Here is a 15,290-nt window from a genome sequence, read left to right on the forward strand (position 1 = left end):
GGGCTAGAGCACCGGCATGGCGCACTTACCGGCGAACGTTGCCGAACTCGATCATTCGAGTTATGAACGAGACAAGGCGCGGTTAAGCTGACTCTTCAGCACGAGTGCCTATGGAAGGGACCTTATTTAAAGAATTATTGACTGAAATTCATAAAGTAACAACAGTTGGCGAATTTTTCCGAAAGTGGTAACAAAAGTAACAACATAAGATCTAATAAGCAAAAAGTAACACTTTTGTTACGAACGTAACACCTCTGGCTAGAGGCGGGAAAATGATGCATTGTGAAAAAAAAGTCGCGCTACCGTCAACAGATACGATAATATTGCATCAATAATACGGTAATTAATGTAGGTATATGGTAATATCATATCAATAAAGGAAAAACAAGTAAAAATCACAGAAAATGTCATTTATTCTACCTCTACATCATCTACAATGAAAGAGGAGGACTTCAGAGTACTGTTAGTAATGGATGAGTACACTCTGCATGCTTCGAATGTTTTAAAATGAATTTTTATTCCAAGTGTCCCGAGTAGCCCCATTCGACAGGCCTACTTGGGACACTCTTTTTTTTTTTTTTGCTTCTAGCACCTTACGAATAGCATATGGAATTTTTTTTTGAAAAGCCATGTGATAGCCCTTGCAAAGAGCTTTGAAATGAGCCTAAATTTGTTTATGAAATGTTTCATGGTAAGAAGTTATTAATGAAAAACGTTAGAAATCGTCCCGAGTAGCCCCGGTTGACGGTATTGCATTTTATCCATGAATGAGAAAATGCGCTGAAAACTCAAAATCTGCTGCAACCATCTATTTCAAAACTGGTACATACGAACCAGTATAAACTCAAATAGACTAAAGCAATATGGGTATTTGGGTAGGTGCCATCAAACAGGGTAATAAGGGACAAGTGGGGTAAATCGGGACAGTCATCCCACATTATGTAGAAATGTAGCAGCTAAACTAATCAAAATATTGCAAAACTAAAAAAAGCGGCAAAAAGTTCAACATTTTTACCATCTATGTAGTACCATAAAGTAAGTTAAGAAATCATACATATACAGTACTACCGGTACCCCTGAAACTTCTCCGAAATAAAGTGTGAAAAGTGAAATTTTGGAAACGTACCTCTGCTAAGGTCTGTTGCAAAATAAAAATATTTGCCATATAAAAAAATTTTACTTACATAAAAGTTGCACACTGGTGTTGGCTTAAAAATGTGATTGACAGAATTCTCATATCTCATTCCAAAATGAAATGGTGGCCATTTCTGCAGGACAGGGTAATAAAGGACACTCCCCTGGGTAATAAGTGACACCCCTAAAAATGCATTTACAGTAGAACCTTGATTAGCAAAGGCTTCAGTCAATGAAAATATCAATTAAAAAAAATATATATATATATATATATTATATATTTTTTAGCATGGTAAATGTATTATATTTACCATGCTCAGCAAAAAAATTTCACCTAATAAAAAAATTAATGCATCATCACTCATCACAAAATTGTGCAGAGAATGTCATAGATAGAATTGTGCACCGGGCAACATGAAATGAAAAGTAATTAACCTAAATTGTGATTCATTTTTCTAAAAAATATTATGGTTGTCACTAGAATATTCCTTTCCATTTCAGGACTGTTTTTACTACCTTTTTTTGTTATAGTGAATTCTCTTGACCCATTTAAAATGATGTGGAAATACAAGCCATCCTTGTAAGCTTACAGAAGCAGAAAAAATGTAACTTAGTGGTAGCAGTGAGTGACAGAGCGCGCATTTTCTTGTCGACGAAAACTTGAGGTCACGGACAGAGGGACAGACAGACAGATGGACATGGCAAGCACAATAGTGCATTTTTTCCATAAATGATAAAATGCGCTAAAAATGCTATAAGGCTGCTGATATGAAGCGTGCAGTGGACAAGGTTATTGTAAATGCTCAATGGCATGTTCATGGATATGGTAATATTACATCAATAATACAGTAATGTATGGATATGGTAATATCATATCAATAAATGAAAAACAAGTAAAATCAATGTAAATATCATTCATTCTACATATACGGTACATCATTTACAAAGGAAAAAGAGGACTTCAGATCACTGTTAGTAGCAATAGATGGTACACTCTGCATGCTTCAATTGTCTTAAAATGAAGTTTTATTTCAAGTGTCCCAGATTACTCTGTTCCCAGGTGTAATTAGGGACGTGTTTATTTTGTGACTGGCAACTTACAAATAGCATATGGAATTCCATTAGAAATTCCATACAATAGCCCACACCAAGCGCTATATAATGAGCCCAAACTTGTATATGAAATGTTTCATGGTAAAAAGTTATTAATGAAAAACCCTCAATACCATCCCATATTACGTACCGGTACCCCATTTGAAGGTATACATTTTTTCAGAACTAGTATAAACCCTAATAAACTTGAAAAGCTGTGTTTAGTGTTTGCATTGTATTGAAACTAGTATAAGCTGTATAAACTTTGAAAGTGATGTTTAAGTAGTTTTAAAACTTGCATAAAACAAGATAAACTTGAAAAGCATTGTTTGTATACATTATGTTGTGGTGCTTGTGACCAATGTCCTCATCAAGAGACTTGGTGCAGGTGCACCCAAGAGACTTGGTGTTGTATATATACTGTAACTGTGGTACCTACATTTGTTTCAAGCGTGCTCAGTATTGTGAACAAAAAATTTTTTGGTGAACTGATGTTTATTTCCGACATACCGTACCAGTGTATACCTATCCCCACAAAAAAAATTGGCATGCACACAAGACCTTCCAGGCATAGGAACACAACAACATCTCTGTCACTTAAACTTGAAACTTCAGATTAATATCATTTTATGTCTGCTTTCCAGAGAGTTAATGCTTCTTGGATAAATCTACCTAATTCTATTCTCATTACATTAATAAATTAAAATTTTGAATTTTAGAAGTGTACCTATATACTTCAAAGCATCCTAGGATAAAACCATTTTAGGAAATCTATTCTGCTGTCCTGAGGTGAAGTGCATACAGCATAATGAGTTCTCAACGTGGGAATGTTGTTCGAACAAGACCCCAAAAGCATAAAAACAAGAAAGTGTTTGATAACCTTCGATTTGACACTAATCATCGGAGCAAGATGATTGCTGAACTTGATGTTGTGCAGGTTAGTTTCAAGTTATGGTATTTTCTTTATGTGTAATGTTCTCCATCACCCAACTTAATTGTTGCTCTCAAATATATATGTAAAACTCTCGAGCATGCATTAGTTATGTTAGTTTTTGTCAAACTAGCACAGTAGCCTAAATTTATTGATGAAAAATTTCACCATGATAGTATCCTTTTCCAGAAGCAAGGCAAATTGCTTGACGATTGAATTGGGAGGTAAAAGTTTTAATGAGGTTTATTCCCAGGATCCAGGTGAGGTGAAACTCATCAAAACTTACCTTCTTGAGATGTTTTTTAAACATCTTAATATTTAGCAGACAATTGATAATGCAAAATATAGTAGGTGGTTATTCTGAATTGCATACCACCAATGTACAAGCCTAGCATCAATATGTTGACTCCACCATCCACTGTGCCAGCAATGATCTAGGTACTACCCTATATAAAAGCCTGTTATGTTTAGATCCTGATATCATTGTGTGCTTGTCAGTCATGTAACTCTTCAATTTTCAATCAAGAATGTTGCATACCTATTTGTTTTTAGGAAAACTTGCCAAAATATTGGTTTGACATTTTGTTAGAATTCAATATTTTTCACCAGTAAATTCCTGTGCAGCTGACTGCAATACATACCGGTAGGTATATATAGGTAAACTTCAAATTGATCTCATCCGGAAATGGCAAGCCTACTTTATTAGGAAACTGCAAATGTTATTCTAGCTAAACTTTCAACCATGGATTTCAGCTTGAAGTGTATTGTAGGTCCAGTGCTATTAGAAAGCATTGTTTAAGTCAACCCAAAGTTGCTGTAGCCCAGATCAGTCACTAACCACCATGCAAGGGATTGTGAGTTCCAGTCAGTGCTTCACTTTGTGCTTCACTTTGTCATTCTCATGAGTAACTAAGTTGTTTTATTTTTCAGGTCTGTGAGACTTGCAATAACATCATTGAATGGAAGATTAAGTACAAGAAGTATAAACCTCTCTCTCAGCCCAAAACTTGCACCAAATGCAGTGATAAAACGATTGTGGTGAGTACTGCTACGAGAAGGAATAGTTGAAATATAGATAATATGTTAATGGTTCATGAGCTAGTACATATTTCCTAGTTTAGTCTGATTGTTAGCATGCCGTATAATGTTCACAGATTACATATTGCACATCTTGTATTCTGTTTAGCCTTGTAATGCAAATATATAGGGTATCATTGGAGCTTTGAAAATGTTTATTTTCAGAATGCATACCACACAGTGTGCTTGCCATGTGCAACGTCTCTGGGTATCTGCTGTAAATGTGCCAAGGAGAAGAAAGTGGTCAAAGAGGCACCTCCGGATGAACGAGTGAGTTTAAGTTACTAAGGATTTACTTTATGCAGAATCACCAGCTATGAATAGTTCTAGTTGCTCTGATTTAAAATTTTCAATAAAAGATTTAATATTGTAGATGAAAAGCAGAAAAGTAGACAAAATGTAATGAGCTCAAATTATTACCTATGCATGTAAATGCTCTAATTATCATATTTGTGGCTTTTAATGTTGTCAGCTGGAACTAATTTTTATTTTATCTATGTAAATTTATTTATTATTGATCACCTATTTATTCATTTTATCCATGTAAACTTGGAATCATTCTGCTGTTGGCAACTCTAACCCTGCTTTAATCTTGTGCTGTTGTTATTCTAATGAAATTTTATTTACAATCCTCATACATACTTATTATATAACATACATATTATACTTGCTAATAAATTGCTGATTCGTTGCATAATTAAAGTTTGTATTGTATGATCCCAGACACAACTTAAAGAAAAGAGCGAACTGGAAGCAGAAGTGAGGAGGCTACCAGTGAGGAGAAGGAAAGCGTTCTGGAGGTGCGTCAGAAGTCTTCTTCCCTGTAGTGTTGATTCTTCTATTGTTTGTTTTTTGTTTCTGTCTTTGATTTAGAAATTAATTCAGATTTGGGTTTGAGTTTCCATCCGTGCCAGATGCTTAGTCAAAATGCTAATTAATTTGAACAGAAATTTAATATTGTAGACTAAGTCTGTTCAAGTGGAGATTTCTAAGATACGTACATTTTTCTGATGCTAAAATTAGTACACTGAAGAATAGTTAATTAATGGCTGTAAATGTGCCGATTGTGAACATAATTTCTTACATAATGCTTTGTTCATGAATTGTTAATGAATTAATTGTTGAAAATTAGAATGCATTACCTATACTCAATTTGCTGTGCTTTGATCAACATGTATCAGTTTGGTTATTTTTATAGCTAGTGATCCGAATTTTTTATTTGGCTGCACAAAAGTTTCATATCCAATGATAGATGAATTAATTTGTTCAATTTATAATTCTTCAAGCTAGGAATTCAACCACCGGTAGTAATTTTTTACACTTCTACAGAAACTCTTTGTTGGAGTAATCAAGTGAATGGGCTCAAAAATTTTCACAAACTGCCATTCATTTGCCATTTCAATTAGGCTAGAAAATTTTATGGGAGATTTGGATACCTCCAACAGAAAAGTTTTCCTTAACGTTTGTATTACTACAAATTCATATACTTCAAATACTAACTTTTAATCCGGTCAAGGTTCGAGACTCATCTGAGATATGAATTTCTTAAATGTTAATTGAATCGTGCTCAGATTCATGGACAATGCGAATGGCATCGGCCCCAAGGTTGACATCACCGACCTGGACACGGACGAGGCGCTGGCGAGCTACGAGCAGCGGATGAAGCGCGAGCAGGAGTCGTGTCTGCCACACAACGACTACATGAAGCTCGCTTACCGCAAGCTTGAGCAACTCAAGCGCCACACTAAACTCAGGATGACGTTAGCCGACGACTTCGATGACCTCAGCTTAGGGGATGACGACGATGATGAGGATGACGATGATGAAGATGATGATGAATCTGGATCCGATGACGAGGGAAGATGAATCTTGATCTGATGACGAGGGAAGATGAAGTTTGTTCTTCAAAACCCTCCAGTTGTCATTCTTTGGTGACGAATAAATGTTTGAGATTTAAGTTGTGAGTTATTTTTTTCTGCTGAAGATAGAAAATACAGAGGAGGTCTTGAAGACTGAGAGTAAGCAAGAAGAATATTAATATGTTGAACATTTCAATTAATGTTGAGTAAGGCAGGAACTTAGATGCAGCATCTATGAGTACCATTAGAAATGATCGGTTTTTCTACAATGGAGGCCTTCAGCTGTAGCTTTGCAATGGACCTTCGACGAAGTCTAACGTTTTTCAGTTTGTGTGAGATTTATGTCATTGGTATCCAATGCAAGCCTCGTCAACACCATTACTTTGAAAATTATGTCCGAACTTTCATGTCCTGGCAGAGTATATAACGGATTTTTAACTTAACTTGGTTCATGGAAGAAAAAAAAGTGTTGAAGTGAAAATCTAAGCAATTGAGATGTAGGAAAATGTGCTTCAATTGAAAAGCCCTAGAGGGATGTCCATTCAAGCATCAAAGGGAACTCTGCACTCCCTTGGGCTCCTCTGCAGCTCACAATATCTTGATAAAAATTAATTTTTTTCTATGAAAACCAAATATTTTTCCTCAATGTCGCTGATAATGTTTCGGGAATACGGTGCGCTATAGTTTCTTTTCGAGCAGCAACGACTGGACAATTGTTCTCCTCGTGAGGTCTGGGTTGATATGGTCTTCGTTAGTTAGCATTTACCTCTAATGGTCTGGGGTTTTGAGTGCCGCAGTGAAGAGCTCGCGATAGCAGTCTGTGGCTCTTCAATTGTGTAGGTAGGATACCATTCCTTACTGGAGGACAGCTGGCCGATGCGGCGCCTGTGTAATGATTTTTGGTAAGAGTGTCTGGGTTCTCTTACCTAACCTCCTGTCCTTCCATCGTTACTACTGCTGTTCTCCTATTACTTCGTTTTAATGTTCTGTCTATTAAATAGGCAACATTTTTGGGTTGACATGGAAATAATTTCAGTAGTTGTCCTCTCTTTACTGCCAAGGGGAATTTTTTAAAGTTTCAGGTGACGACCTCCCGGGCCAAGCTGTATACTCTCGCACACCTCTTGACATCTCGAATCTAGAAATTTTTCAAATATGCTGCAAAAACGTTACTTTAAATTTCCTTGAAAATTGGATCGGCATTCTTTGGGTGAGGGTCTGTTTCACTGAGACGTCTGTGCTGATGTTATTAACAAACAAAGCGACTACCATCAATTGACTTAATGGTGGGTATATCAGCACCGATACCATTTGTTTTTTTTAAACCGCAATTTAAAAAAAATTTAAGGCGAAGAAAACTTCGGCGAAACTTTTACTTTTAAATATTTGCTTTACTTTTTACAGTAGGTACCTCATTTTTTGTCGATTCTACGGGCTATAGCATTTCATTAAACGCTTCTATAGGAAGTTCAATAAGTTTGGATTCAAACACAAATTCGGAATACCGGAATATCCTTTGTTTGCTGAAGCGCTTTAGGCTTGGAAATTTGATCCGCGTGGAGCCAGAGATGCTGTCTCCCCCTGTAAACGTGGTGAGTGATGCCTGCCATGGATTATTGTAGTAACTTTACATAGATTATCATGTATCGCTTGGTCACTATGAGTAAATCATATATGTTCACAAGTTCGCTGATTGAGGCAGGAAAATGAACCATAACTGGAGTCATATGACCTGTAGTAAGTCATTTCCTATTTATCTTTTCAATTATTTATCTGGACCCTTGAATCATTTTTTCTGTTATTTTCAAATAAAGAACGAAATTTTTGTCAACTTCAGTGTGGGATTTATTTGTCATTCCATGTCATTGGAATTGATTTCTATGTAATATTCCGACTTGAGAAGTATTGTGGATAGGCACTAAATCAGCCCTTATATATTTCCAGCTTTAGGCTTTAGACATACAATCTTTTGACGCATATATTATAGCAGTGTTAGCGTGAATTGAGCCCTTAGACCTGTTCACCGATTATGAACATCGCAGAACATTCACAGCTTGATGCGGGTCTCGAACACGTAACTCAGCTTCAATTTTTTGCGATGTTTAACCGCCAGGCCACCTCGCGGATTTGACCAGAACTGTCGCAGGAAGCTGGGATCAAACCCGTAGCTCACTGATCCAATCCTGGTACTCTGAACTGTTACTAATATGCCACCCTGCCTAACAAATGTACAAGATATTTTTCTATTTTCAGTCTATAATTCTGCCGGTCCACAACGCCGGGCCGTGGCTGGACGAGTGCCTGTCTTCAATCCATGTTCAGGAGACCGGCGACCTTCGCTTGGAGCTCTCGGTGTTCCTCGACTCCTGCACCGACGAATCCTCAAGCATCGTCGAGAAGTGGAGGACGCCTTTTGACACCAAGGGCGTTAGGTTGATAGCGACAGAGGAAATTAACTCGCGTCCTAAAGGAGGTTCGTCGGAAATTCAGTGGGAGATTCTTATTTTCAAGTGTCAGGGCATGGATATTGGATTTTTTGTGTTGTCAATTGGTCAGTTTTTTTTTTATTTTTAGCGCAAAAATTTATGATGTCAAGCCTGATGTTGAAAATACACTGCGCTATGTGTTATATAAGTGAGAGAAATTGCGAAGGTGTTATATAATAACGGTATTAGTTTGCTGAAGATAGAGCCTATTCAAAAAGCAAAACTCATTTGTATTCCTCTGAATAGGTATTTATTCCTCAAAATTCATCAGTCTCATTTGATTATTCAATTTATAAGTGTTCCCTGTCTATTTTAAGACGTTTATTCTGATTGAGCATTCCATGTTTTTTTTGCAATAGACTCGGCGCATAATTTGCGAACATTCAATGAATATTTATGTAAATTCTGCTATACCTATCGTTATCAGTTGGGTATGCAAAGAATAAAGCTGTCGCTCAGAGCTCCGGACGCTGCCTCTGCTTCATGGATGCGGTGAGATCTCCGAAAAATAAATTGATTGAATAAATCCTTAGCTACATGTTACAACCTTATAACGCTAGCTACATGTTACAACCTTATAACGTTACCTACATGTTACAACCTCATAACGTAAGATCTCCGATTGTTTTGCATAATTTTTCATGATTGATCAACTTTTTTCATTCTAAAAAATCATATTTCGGATTGATATTTTTATATTTATTATGCGTAGGAAACATTATCTGTGTATAAATATTATAAGAGGTTGCCAAATACATGTGAATATTGCTGAGATGGTTAACATAACATACATTGGTACATATTGGTTAATTTCTGGTTATTTAACATATTTCTGGTTAATTTAACATTTTTAACATGAACATATTACTAGTTAATTTAAAACTATCGTATCTAACACATCTAGATTCTTTCAATTCTTACGAAAAATTACCCAATTTATGTGGATTTTCCTAGCCTTTATTGGTAAGCACAGAATTTAATATTTATTTAATATCTTTTTGATACTTGTTTAGAATTTGTTCATTATTTCTTTAGAATTTGTTTATTATTTGTTTAAAACTTGTTTCTCATTTGTTTAAAATTTGTTTCCTATTGATCTGAAATTTTTTTAGAATTGGTTTATTAATTTGTTTAAAATTTGTTTCTATATGTTAAATATTTGTTTATATAAATTTTCCTGCATGTAGGATGACACGATGCTGCCACACCGCATCGCTGTACAGTACCGCCTCCTGCAGCAACATCCTGACGCGGTCAGATGTGATGAGTTGTATTTTATGATGATGATAAATGATGTATCAGTGATCTGTGACTTGTACAACTAATAATCTATAGGAGGACAACTAATATAGTAGTTGTTTGCTGCGTCTTTGGCGGTATTGTTGGTATAATTCTCAGTGTGACGTCACTATCGAAGAAGGTTTAAAATATATTGAAGAAGGTTTAAAAAATAGCGAGCTATTTTTACGCTATAAAGTTGAGGCATACCGTATATAAATGTCATTAATACCGGAACATACGAATAAATCGTTTTGAAATGGACTCTGATTCTTGGCAGTCCTTAACACCAACATTTTATTTTTATGTTAACTGAAAATGTCTTCCTTTTGATGATTTCGTAATTTATTTGGTGTCATTCTATTGGCAATCATATTATGTGTGCGTCAGTTTTTCTCTTACGAATGTTTTGCTTCGCGCGTATTCTGCCTTAAATTATTTATTGTTTATTTTTTCAGTTAGCTGATTATGTCAAAAGCTTGTGAAATAATGTCGTAACTGAAAATTATAAAATTTTCTAAAAAATATAACTCAGTACTCACTGCAGTGAGTGACAGAGAGCGCATTTTCTCGTCGACGAAAACGTAAAGTCACGGACGGACAGACTGTCGGACGGACAGACATGACGAGCACAATAGCGCCTTTTTTCCATAAATGATAAAATGCGCTAAAATACTTGAGTGCTAATTTTGTTCATTAAAATTATTATGTGCTGCAAAATTATATTTTATTTTACATCTTGGTTAGCGCATTTTCTCTTTTATGAAAAAAATGCACTATTGTGCTCGCCATGTCCGTCTGTCCGTCCGTGACCTCAAGTTTTCGTCGACGAGAAAATGCGCTCTCTGTCACTCACTGCAGTGAGTACTGAGTTATATTTTTATTTATTTAGCTCGTAGGGAGCGGGTTCACCCGACAGCCTGCGGATGCCACCCTTCGCTACACCCTCTGGGCGAACTCCCTCACCCCCCCTCAGCTCCTCACCCAGGTCATTTATTTTAGTTATTAAACCTCAGGTTTTATTTGTTTCGCTCCTCACCCAGGTCATTTAATTTAGTTATTAAACCTTAGGTTTTCTTTGTATCTTCGATCTCCTGTTGCGATATTTCTCATCATGAATGGACTGTGGAAATAACTCGAATGAATTGGTGGATTTAGTTTCATTCGTGGTAACTCAATTGTTCATTTTTCTTTGATCTGAGACGTTCTTTTCCTTACATATACACACCTATATACTACCAGGCATGGAGAATGCTTGAATGAATTACGATGTGTCTTTCAAATGCTACGAAAATGTTGACCTGTAATTTTTTTATTCATGAAAAACTCTTCGTCTATCGAGATTTGATTCAGGAATATTTTTATAATAATTATTATAAATTATAATAATTGTAGATTTAATACTCTTGAGACAAGCTACTTAATAATGTTAAATGAAGGGCACTTACCTAAATATTCGATTATATTTAACATATATTACTATTAAAATGCAATAGATGGATAAACTGTAATTGAATTAACACTTGTCAAAGGCTCTTTTTTATAATGAACGAATGTAAATTACATAAATTGATTTAAATATCCGAAGCTTGTATAGGTATTTCTGAACGCTCATTAACATGAGACTGGTGACTGCAGGCTTTCACGTCGCACGGCCCCACGGTGATCATGCCGACATGGTTCATGTCCCGGGACCTGTACCTGCTGGTGGGGCCCTTCAGTGAAGCGGGGCGTGGGGTCCCCGAGGACTTGTTCTTCTTCTACGACCACATCCGCCGCGGGGGGGCCGTGCTGCGGACCCCCGGCGCCCCCCTGCTGGTATACCGCCACCACCACGCCGCCGCCACGCATGCCGTGTCTCAGTGGGTCAATGTCTCAGATTACCAGGACTCTCAGTGGCTCCATGTCTCTGAGTGGGTCCATGTCTCTGAGTGGCTCCATGTCTCTGAGTGGCTCCATGTCTCTGAGTGGCTCCATGTCTCTGAGTGGGTTTAGTTGGCCTCAGCTATGGGACCCATGGCACTAATTCCATATATTTAATTACCTTCTAAAACAAATATGTTCCTTCATTTGGCAGATGAACGGCAGGCGGGTGACCGTTGTCAATAAATGTATTTTTTTAATCTCCATTAAAGACGGAGCTGATCACCATTCATGTGTATCATGAAAATCATGAATAACTAGACTTATAATCAGAATCTAAAATCTGTTTTAAGAACTTGAATTAATTTTCTTCGTTAATTTTCTAATAATGTATGTTATTCACGATGTAGGGAGAGCATCTGGGAGGCGCGGGTGATCATGAAAATCATGAATAACTAGATTTAAATTCATAATCAAGAATCTGATTTTAACGGTTGAATTAATTTTCTTCGTTAATTTTCAAATAATTTATCTTATTTACGATGTAGGGAGAGCATCTGGGAGGCGCGGGTGAAGGAGGTGCAGCTACAGGTGCTGGACGCGTGGCCGCGCTTCACCATCTGGAGCGCCGGCAAGCAGGGGCGCAAACTGTACCGCTCCTTACAGCCTCGTAACAGGGACAAGGTCCCTTCACTTGTATAATTGTTAATATTATTCATGTTTAATGAATAATATTAACAATTTATATTATTCATAAGATTTATTGTACAATTGATCATGATTGAACAATTAATCTTGGTTGTACAATTGATCTTGATAGTACAATTAATCTTGGTTGTACAATTGATCTTGATAGTACAATTGATCGTGATTGTATAATTGATCTTGATTGTACCATAATTACTCATACGTTATCTTGATGATGGTTACCTGATTGAAATCGTATCGGATCGATTTCGTTGCAATCTATGTTAAATTGCTTTCATAATCAAGTCGTTTAGTTGTTTTCCTATCATTATGATAATATATTTTATGTAAACACACATTAATGACCATTTCGGATTAAATAAAAGATGCGCATTCCAGCCATCCTCTTACTTGTGGGGCATTGGTTCTACAAAATGTTTTTTGCCGTGTAAATTAAAGGAATTTTTTATATTTAATGTTGGAAAAACAATCTATATATCCACTTGTTACATATTTCTTTGTCATTCAAGTTTTATTCAGTAATCCCAACTTTATGCATACCAATGGCAATAATCCAGTTTTTAGTGCATTTTCTCAATTATGGAAAAAATTTACTATTGTTCTCGCTATGTCAGTTTGTCCGTCCGTCTGTCTGTCCGACCGTGACTTCACATTTTCGTCGACGAAAAAATGCGCTCTCTGTCACTCACTGCAGTGAGTACTGAGTTATATTTTTTCTTGTTCTAGACTTCATTCATTGACTATCAAGTTATCCCTTGTTCTTTTTTCCCTCGACTTGCCCTGTAGGTGACGTGTTTCTGCGACGTCGACGTCAAGAAGATCGGCAAGTTCTACACCCACGAGGCCAGCCACGAGCGCCCCAAGCCACGCGTGCCCATCGTCCACTTCAGTGAAGCGTCGCCGCCGTTTATCATCTGCGTGAAGCTGGTCAGTTCTGCCGTATATATATAAGGATGTGAACAATTATGTGGTTATGTTTTGTTTGGCATTGACTAAATTACATATTTATATTGAGGAAATCTATTAGTCCACTTTAGTGAAGCGCCGCCACCGCTTCTCATCTGCGTAAAGCTGGTCAGTTCTGCCGTATACGCATGAATGTGAACAATTATGTGGTTCTCAGTTATTTTGGCATTGACTAATTAGGGGTTATATTCAAGGCTACCACACAAAAAGCTGAAATTATTTTTAGAAGCACGATAGCTTTCTATGTATTGTATCAAGCTGTCGCTGTGAGAGTTCCATCTAACGGTTTGATGGCTCTGTGAAGGGGAAATTTAATGATGTTTCATGATATGAATATACGGAGATTGTGATTGATTTCAATTTTCCTAGGCAAACTAATAATAAACTCTTGTGCGCTCTATTTATGTTGGCTTATTTTTCAAGTCTGAGGTTCTGCCTAAGAATGCACAGTTATTGCGACTGCCTTGTTGATTTTAATATATTCTTCATTGTTAAATGCAAGTTATGTGTTTGTATTTGAGATGAGATAACTGAATCTCTACCAGGGTCTGACGAAGGGGCAGTTTGAAGAGAACCTGGCATCGCTTAAACTCACTGAAGGGCGGGATTACTACCACTTCAACTGATATGTTCTGTGAGTAAACCTGGAAACCTAAACCACTGACCATTTTCTCGTGGTACTCAAATTATTTGTCCTAATTGTCATTTTAACATTTACATTTCTCCTGGCTTCTTTATTGAATTTTTCATTTACCAATTATTCCCTCATCCTTATCCCCATCTTGAAGTTCATAAGAATAGTTTTGCAGTTCTTTTTCCCAAGCCTTGTGGTGAACCAATTTTTAGATCATCCTGAGAGAAAGTCAAATAAAGTGAGGCTCTGTGGTTAATGCAAGCCCCCAATAACTGAGGTGCCTGTTGTTGTGTGCTTTACTTCTGTCGTGTTGAAATTTTCGTTCAATGTCTAATTGAGAAGTTATTGATATCGATGGTACAATACTATGTGAAAATATTGACTCTGCTACGTATATCTTCATTATTTTTATATGAAATTAAAACAGTCAATTTTTTTTTTTTGTAATTGGGACCCCACTGCTGAAATTTTTACATATGCCTCATTTTGTATCTCTTTAACTTTATTTCGGTTTACATAGAATTTTTTTCTGTAAACCAGCTAAGGCAGATAACACTTGGCTTATCCCTCGACTACACAATTATTTTCTCACGCCCTTACGCTAAAATCTTCATTTATGCTAGTAAACCAAAATGAAATTTTCCAAGTCACCACTGATAATATAAGGCACATAACACCTGGCTTGTTGTCCCTCGACAATTATTTTGTCATGCCTTTACGCTAAAATCTTCCTTTATGATAGTGAACCAAAATGAAAGTCGCCGCTTACAAGAATTTCTTCACAAGTAAACAGGCGTGCCGTTTAATTTTCACTAAAGCTTATTAGTGTTCTGACTTATTGGTCAGGAACTCGAGAGTTCCATTAGCAGCAGCACTTAACTAGTTCATATAGATTTGTAAAATTATCTATATTCCGTTCATGGTTATGACTAATGGTATAGTATGTATAGGATGTAGTAAGAGTATCAAAATGTTTACTTGTGTGCAAACTCGTCTGATGGAATCAAGGTGTCAGTTTCCCAGATAATCATCGACAAGGTCATTTCCTCTTGAATATTCTTGAGATCTGTTGACATCAAAAAATATATATCCTCTCTTTTGTTTGCGTTAAAATTAAACTTCATAAATTATCTTCGTGGCAATTTCATAGTACTGGCGAATATTGATGTTGGTTTTACGAAATTTTAAGTACGTTGCCCCGTGGTATTGTGGAGGGTAACCAGGCTGTTATTACTGCGTGTGTGGTGGTATGGTGGGAGGTN

The 15,290-nt window shown here is 36.6% G+C and overlaps 2 protein-coding genes across 2 annotated transcripts; both read left to right on the plus strand.

Annotated features, from left to right (window-relative positions):
• The first annotated feature begins 2,845 nt into the window (after positions 1-2,845).
• Positions 2,846-6,191, plus strand: LOC108674306 (uncharacterized protein C9orf85 homolog). The gene is made up of 5 exons (XM_018162243.1): positions 2,846-3,163; positions 4,088-4,195; positions 4,400-4,504; positions 4,958-5,034; positions 5,806-6,191. Exons 1-5 carry the CDS (start codon positions 3,035-3,037, stop codon positions 6,098-6,100), a joined length of 714 nt encoding a protein of 237 aa, XP_018017732.1. The 5' UTR covers positions 2,846-3,034; the 3' UTR covers positions 6,101-6,191.
• A 1,225-nt stretch (positions 6,192-7,416) lies between these two features.
• On the plus strand, positions 7,417-14,023 carry LOC108674294 (UDP-GlcNAc:betaGal beta-1,3-N-acetylglucosaminyltransferase-like protein 1). The gene is made up of 9 exons (XM_047885787.1): positions 7,417-7,685; positions 8,347-8,566; positions 9,007-9,071; positions 9,767-9,832; positions 10,750-10,845; positions 11,496-11,719; positions 12,269-12,404; positions 13,215-13,355; positions 13,940-14,023. The coding sequence occupies exons 1-9, from the start codon at positions 7,662-7,664 to the stop codon at positions 14,018-14,020; spliced, it is 1,053 nt and encodes a 350-aa protein (XP_047741743.1). The 5' UTR covers positions 7,417-7,661; the 3' UTR covers positions 14,021-14,023.
• Positions 14,024-15,290: the final 1,267 nt, after the last annotated feature.

Source organism: Hyalella azteca, unplaced genomic scaffold (assembly GCF_000764305.2).
Source record: "Hyalella azteca isolate HAZT.00-mixed unplaced genomic scaffold, Hazt_2.0.2 contig3122, whole genome shotgun sequence".
NCBI classification, from domain to species: Eukaryota; Metazoa; Arthropoda; class Malacostraca; order Amphipoda; family Hyalellidae; genus Hyalella; species Hyalella azteca.

Coding starts and splice junctions, on each gene's coding strand:
- LOC108674306 (XM_018162243.1), top strand. CDS start 3,035: ATGAGTTCTCAACGTGGGAATGTTGTTCGAACAAGACCCCAAAAGCAT. Junction 3,164..4,087: donor CTGAACTTGATGTTGTGCAG/GTTAGTTTCAAG, acceptor TTTATTTTTCAG/GTCTGTGAGACTTGCAATAA. Junction 5,035..5,805: donor AGAAGGAAAGCGTTCTGGAG/GTGCGTCAGAAG, acceptor AATCGTGCTCAG/ATTCATGGACAATGCGAATG.
- LOC108674294 (XM_047885787.1), top strand. CDS start 7,662: ATGCTGTCTCCCCCTGTAAACGTG. Junction 8,567..9,006: donor TAACTCGCGTCCTAAAGGAG/GTTCGTCGGAAA, acceptor TATCGTTATCAG/TTGGGTATGCAAAGAATAAA. Junction 11,720..12,268: donor GCCACGCATGCCGTGTCTCA/GTGGGTCAATGT, acceptor TTTACGATGTAG/GGAGAGCATCTGGGAGGCGC.